Source organism: Heteronotia binoei, chromosome 17 (genome assembly GCF_032191835.1).
Source record: "Heteronotia binoei isolate CCM8104 ecotype False Entrance Well chromosome 17, APGP_CSIRO_Hbin_v1, whole genome shotgun sequence".
NCBI lineage: Eukaryota > Metazoa > Chordata > Lepidosauria > Squamata > Gekkonidae > Heteronotia > Heteronotia binoei.
This window is the reverse complement of record NC_083239.1, coordinates 50281491-50288509: the sequence shown is the minus strand read 5'-3', so window position 1 is coordinate 50288509 and position 7019 is coordinate 50281491. Positions and strand designations below refer to the sequence as shown.

General features: G+C 47.1%; 1 protein-coding gene across 1 annotated transcript in view; it reads left to right on the top strand.

Moving 5' to 3' along the window:
* The first annotated feature begins 303 nt into the window (after positions 1–303).
* MAP4K1 (mitogen-activated protein kinase kinase kinase kinase 1) overlaps positions 304–7019 on the top strand; it is a 55554-nt gene continuing 48838 nt past the window's right edge. Inside the window, exons 1-2 of the mRNA XM_060257512.1 lie at positions 304–508; positions 6285–6342. Of these exons, the coding sequence (XP_060113495.1) occupies positions 401–508; positions 6285–6342 (166 nt within the window). The 5' untranslated portion in view covers positions 304–400. The remainder of the gene's footprint in view (positions 509–6284; positions 6343–7019) is intronic.

Below are 7019 nucleotides of genomic sequence, written 5' to 3'. Positions count from 1 at the left end.
CTACTACTCAATGGAAAAGGTAGGTGGGGAGGAAGAGGGGGAACTATCAGAAAGGTTCAGGAGCTGCATTCCTGTGAGCTCCTGCTGAATCTGAGGCCTGATTGTTAATAAGCAGACAAGGTTTTACCAGTCACAAGTCCTTTTCTTGCGAATGGCAAAACCTTTAACAGTTCCTGTAATTTCTGCCTCAAGGAAAGGAAAGCACAAAGCGACACGTTCTCTGTGCCCCCGCTGCTGTCACTAGAGGTCTTAGGGGCTGAAAGAACAAATGGTGCTTCAAATCAGGAAGCAGCGCCCTGAGAAGTTTATCAGTGCTGTAACCACATTGCTGCTTGACGCCTACGCAGGAGGACTTACAAGTTCGGCAACCTCCGCTTTGCGGGCGGGAGAGCACTGAACAATGGATGCCCAAGGAAGAGCAGCCTTAGATATTTCCACCAGAAACCCTCAAGAGGACTTTGAGCTGCTGCAGAGAGTTGGTGGGGGAACCTACGGGGATGTCTACAAGGTAACGGCACCTTTCTTTTTTGAAGCACCAGCTTGTAGCATCCTGGATCGCGTGGCCCACTGATTTCACTGCCTTGTTTTGGAAATTTTGTCTCAGGCCATAACTTATTAAGCAAATATGGTTTAAAAGAAAGCGAAGAAAGAAATGCACCTTTTTAAACAATGTGATATCCAGTGGTCATGAGTTCCACAGGTTACCGGGGAAACTGACATTCTCCTTTAAAAAAGAAATCAAACCTAGATCTTGAAACCAGGGTAACAAACATTCCCCCCTTTTTTCTTCACAATTGACTGTAAGCAGTGTTCCCTCTAAGCTGAGTTAGTGTGAGCTAGCGCACAATTTTTTAGCCTCCAGCTCACACATTTTTGTCTCAGCTCAGAAAAAATGGCCCTAGAACAAACTAATTTGTGCAGTAACTTACAGCTTTAATGCCAGTAACTCATAGCTTTAACACCAGTAGCTCACAAAGTAGAATTTTTGCTCACAAGACTCTGCAGCTTAGAGGGAACATTGACTGTAAAATATGTTATGCTGAGCGGCTGTGCCGGTCCTGAGGTAACAATACAGCCCAGTCTGATGTATGGTTACATAGAAATAAGTCCTATAATCAGGTCTTGAATTCAGCAGGAGCTCACAAAAGCGTAGCTCCTGAACCTTTCTGAGGGTACCCCCTCTTCCTCCCCACCTACCTTGTCCATTGAATAGGAGGTGCAGCTGCATAACAATCCCTGGATTAGGAGAGCGGGCAGCCAGCCAGCCACCAGGGGCTTTGCCACACCCCCAGCAGCCTTCATTAACCCCTGGAGAAGCCCACACCACCCTTTCTCCACTTATTATGCGATTTTGGGTGGTGGGTGGCTTGCTGGTCTTTTGACTGTGGGGGGTGGGTGGCCAAGGAGAGCCCCAGGTGAGTGAGACCTGCTCAGCCTGGCTGATCTCTAACCGGCCCAAGCAGGTCTTGCTCACCCGGGGCTCTCCTTTCTTGCGGGGGGGGGAGTGGCATATGCTAATGATTATGCTAATGAGCTCCACCACCTATTTTTCTACAAAACGGCCCCTGCCTATAATGTTCAATGTTGCTTAGATCATGGTTAGTGTATAGAGGATTGCAGTGCTCCTGAGTGTCTAGGCTGAGCGGAGATTGGAATGTGGGGTCTCCCTGGGCTGTCCACAGGTCTCCACGGCTACGTGTTTTAACTGCATCTCCCTCCACAATGTGCAAAGTACATTGTAATTAGGGTTGCCAATTCAAGAAATACCTGGGGACTTTGGGGGTGGATACAGGAGACATTGGGGGTGGAGCCAGGAGACATTGGGGGTGGAGCCAGGAGCAGGGCTGTGAGAAGCATCATGGAACTCCAAAGGGAGTTCTGGCCATAACATTGAAAGGGACCAACCACACACCTTTTAAATGCCTTCCTTCCATAGGAAACAATGCAGGACAGGGGCACCTTCTTTGGAGGCTCATAGAATTGGACCCCCTGTTCCAATCTTTTTCAAACTTGGGGGCTATTTTAGGGAGAGGCACCGGATGCTATACTGAAATTTTGGTGCCTCTACCTAAAAAAACATCCCCCACAGAGCCCCTGATACCCGCAGATCAATTCTCCATTATCTCCTATGGGAATAAGTCTCCATAGAGAATAATAGAGTTCCCAGCAGACATTTCCCTCCCCCTCCCCCTGCTTTCTGATTACCCTGAAGCAGGGGGAGGGCCTCCGGACTGGGGGATCCCCTGCCCCCACCTGGGGATTGGCAACCCTAATTGTAATGGGTGTAACTTTCTTCCACCTTTCATCACCAGGCCAGGAAAATCGGCCCCCTTTCGATTTTTGCCTTCTGCAGAAAATCTTATTAGTTGGGGGGGTGGGTGGGGAATAGCTGACCCACTGTCATGACCCACACAGAGGTCCTTTCAGAGGCTGAAAGCAGAAGTGAAGAATTATTCTATGAAGAAAACGAGAGCTTAATTTTAGATGATGCATCAGGTCAAGAGTCCATGGAGACAAACAGGAAGTTTAGTTAGCCTTGGTGGGAACAACAACCCACAAGCCGAATCAGTGAGATGGATGGTGAAGTAATATGTTTGGAGAGACTGCTTGTGAGCGTGGACAGAGTACATTTTCCACCCCACTGAAGCAGCCACAGGTCTGGTTTTATTAGGGTTGCCAAGTCAAATTCAATAAATATCTGGGGATTTTGGGAGTGGAGCCAGGAGACGTTGGGGGTGGAGCCAGGAGCAAAGGTGTGACAAGCATAATTGAACTTCAAAGGGAGTTCTGGCCATCACATTTAGAAAGACCGCACACCTTTTAAATGCCTTCCCTCCATTTGGAAATAATGAAGGATAGGGACACCTTCTTTTGGGGCTCATAGAATTAGACCCCCTGGTCCAATCTTTTTGAAACTTAGTGGGTATTTTGGGGAGAGGCACTGGATGCTATGCTGAAAGTTTGGTGCCTCTAGCTCAAAAAACAGACCCCCCCCCCAGAGCCCCATATACCCGTGGATCAATTCTCCATTTTACCCAATGGGAATCGATTTCCATAGGGAAGAATGGAGTGCCCAGGAGACATTTTCCTCCCCCACACTTTCTGATGACCCTGAAGCTGAGGGAGGGCCTCCAAACCGGGGATCCCCTGCCCCCACCTGGGGATTGGCAACCCTAGGTTTTATGGACACCGCTACCAGGCAGATGTGAGCCCAAGAAAGAAAATACAGCATACAGCGTATTGTTGGAACTCTCTGTCTGGGGCAAGTGATGCTCTGTATTCTTGGTGCTTGGGAGGGGGAACAGTGTGAGGACTTCTAGCGTCCTGGCCTCACTGATGGACCTCCTGATGGCACCTGGGTTTGTGACACAGAGTGTTGGACTGGATGGGCCATTGGTCTGATCCAACATGGCTTCTCTGATGTTCTTATGTAACTCTCTGTCTGAGGCAAGTGATGCTCCGTATTCTTGGTGCTTGGAAGGGGCAACAGGGTGAGGGCTTCTGGTGTCCTGGCCCCACTGATTGACCTCTTGATTGCTCTTGATTTTTTTGGCCACTGTGTGACACAGAGTGTTTGACTGGATGGGCCGCGGGCCTGATCCAATATGGCTTCTCTGATGTTCTTATGTTCTTAAAATGACCACGGCCTTGGTTTGGGAAGGATGGAAGTGTACAATGAAGGAATCTTCACCTCAGTGGTCTTTCTAACGGTGCCTGCTGTTTTACCCAGGAAAGTTGTCCCCTTCCAGGATATGCCACAGTAGCTTTCCTGTTTGAGTTCTGCTTCTGGGTTCCTTTGCAAAGACGTCAGCCATTTATTATCGAGGCCTCAATTTGCCCATTACATTTGTTGTAGTTTCATGCACAGAAAAGCGCATATTTCTATGCCCGGACAGTTTTACTGTCCAAGGAACGTGCGGCTCAGCAGAGGCAAGTTTCAGTGGCTTTCCTCTCAGCAGACGAAACCTTCGCAGAACTCAGTTGATACTATCACAGAAGCTGAGCCGTCCTTATCCTTGCCTGATCTCTGCCAAGTCTCTAGCCTCTTTTTCTCAGTTCTTTTCCCCCACGCTGCTTATGTGGCTGGAACTGTGTGTCCCTTACAGGTGCGAGTAACAGCAGACCTTCGTCAAGCTGACGCAGGGGAAGTGCCTCTGGTTAGGCCCTCAGTGACGTCCTTTCATGCTGGCCAATGTTTCCCAGCTGAAGGCCAGAGGATGACGTTTGGGCTGGCTGGAAATACACGCCCTGGCCCCTACAATTCCCATCCCCCTTGAAGAGCTCTACCTTAACTTCCAAGCTCTTTGGCTTAGGGCTCTGAAGTCCTTCAGAGCCTCCGGTGGGGGACTTACCTTACGAGTGACATCATTTTGCCAGCAATATTGCGCAGCAGCCACTCTAGACATTTCCTGGAAAACTCTATGGTTTTCCCAGACACTCCAGCCATTTGGGAGGGGGGAATCTATTGTACAATAGATTTTTTCCCTCCCAAATGGCTAGAGCGTCAGGGAAAACCATAGAGTTTTCCTGGAAATGCCTAGAGTGGCCGCCACGCAATGTCACCAGTGTGATGATGTCACTTCCGGTAGATTTCATCGCACCAGCAACGTCAGGGGAGGTTCCCCTGCCCGGACCAGGAGCTTGGCAGCCCTCCTGTGGCTTCATCCTGCCAATGGAATACAGGTTCTCCTGTCCTATGAGTCACTAAGCACAGCCTTCCTTTTTCCTTAGCAATGCCATTCTTAAACTGCCCAAATACAAAAACTGGGAGCACACTGTACAGCTCTGAAACCACAAACAATGTACAAAAGTAGTCATTCGATAATGAACATTTACAACAGATAACAAGGTGTCTATTAAAGTGTTTGTACAAATACAATAATATATCACAAAGTTACAAAATGATGTACCTATTGATATACAGACTGATATACTTTGAAGATTCTTAGTGGACTTACTTTGTAACGGTTTGGGGATTGAGCCAGAAGACTTCAAGGGTGGAGTCAGGAGACTTTCCCATTCCCTCAAATAAATAAATAAATAAACATACAGCAGTGCAGTTCCCCTGAATACAGACTTCATTTCCTTGCCCCCCCCCCAACAGCTAAACATCCACCAAATGAAAGTGAACACACACACAAAGCAGCCACAGTTAGCAAGCACACATTTTTGTAATTTCACTGGGGCAATTTACTTGTGTTGCTGAATATAAGCATCTGCTGTATTTCAACCAACTTCTTCAGACTAATAGGAAAATGAAATAACAGCTTAAGGGTAGAGTTTTCCTCCAAACAAACAGAAAGACTGGGACTCACATGACTCTGTCTGCTCACTTCGCCCCTGCAGGTTTCCTCTTGCAAGATTCAGAAGATTCACACAAACATTCAGAAACACAAAGAATTGCAAGCCTCTTCTAAACCTGCCAAGGTTCAAAGGCATGTGGTGGCTATTGGGGAAGGTTTCCCCCACACTGGCCAGCTGGCTGTTGGCTGAGAGGAGCCTGAAAAACTGGGGGATCCTCCTCCCAGACCTGACCAGATGGAGGCAGCAGCGTTCCAATTTTGTGCATAAATTTGTGAAAGATCTGAACATTGTGACATTCTCTACGCATTTATCGCAAGTTCTGCAAGACGCTCCCTGGAAGAAGGACCTTGCGGTCCGAAACGGTCTTTACACTGCTAGCTGTCCGTTGGAGCTCTTTTTGGATTCATGTCTTGGATTTATTTATGATTTGGACTGATATATATATATCTGCATAAATATGCACATGCAGTATGTAAAATGATGAGGTTGCTGAATGGCACTTTTTTTTCTTGTACGAATCACATTTTGTAAATATATTTTTCATAGAGTGGTTTTAATTTATTTGGTTGCAGACCTGGGTACTGGCAAGCCTAATTAACACACGGCTTAATAAATGATGCAAAATTCAATAGCAGGATCCTGATTTGATCAAGCTATACACAGGCCCTAATAATTTGTCCAAGTACTTTGTGAATAATTTCATACAGTACAAGTCTGTTGCCTGCATCAAAAAGCTCTCTTGAATAATTCAGTTTGTGGAAAGCCAGGAGAGTGGGAGCCTTCTTGGCAGGTAGGCCATTTCTAAGGTTGAAATACAGCAGATGGTTATATTCAGCAACACAAATTAGAAGTCATGGCATGTATCTGCTGCCAGTGGTATGAGGAAGCACTAATACTTAACTCACTGATATTGTTTCCACCATTTCAGAACCTGGTTGAAATTGCTACCTTTTAATCTCCTCGCTCTGTATTTTTCTCAGGCCAAGAACAAGGAAACGGGGAAGATGGCGGCTATCAAGATTGTAAAAATGGAAGCTGGTGAGTGAAGAATCCCCAGCCACTTGTGCACTTGCTAGGCCGCTGTCCAGAACAGAATGTTCCTCAAAGTAGGGCTCCATCCATGAGTCTCTAACGTGGAGGTTCCCTTCAGGCACCATGACTAAAAGCCACTGATCGACCTACACGCTCCATGAATCTACCTAATCCCTTTGTAAAGCTGTTTATCCCTGTGGCCATCATAACATTCTCGAGCAACGAATTCCATCTTTTAATCACTGTGTGTGTAAAGAAGTATTTCCTTTTGATCCTCCTGAACTTACTGCCCATCAGCTTCATTGGACGTCCTCGAGTTCTAGTCTTCCAGGAGAGGGAGGAAAAGTTCCTTTTGTCATCCACTCTCTCCACCCTGTGCTTAATTTGATAAACCTCTCATGTCCCCTCTTAGTAGTCTCTTTTCTCAACTGAAAAGTCCCAGACTCTTCAGCCTTTGAACATACGAAGCTGCCTTATACTGAATCAGACCCTCGGTCCATCGAAGTCAGTATTGTCTTCTCAGACTGGCAGCGGCTCTCCAGGGTCTCAAGCGGAGGTTTTTCACACCTATTTGCCTGGACCCTTTTTTGGAGATGCCAGGGATTGAACCTGGGACCTTCTGCTTCCCAAGCAGATGCTCTACCACTGAGCCACCGTCCCTCCCTAAGATGCTCTAGGGAAGA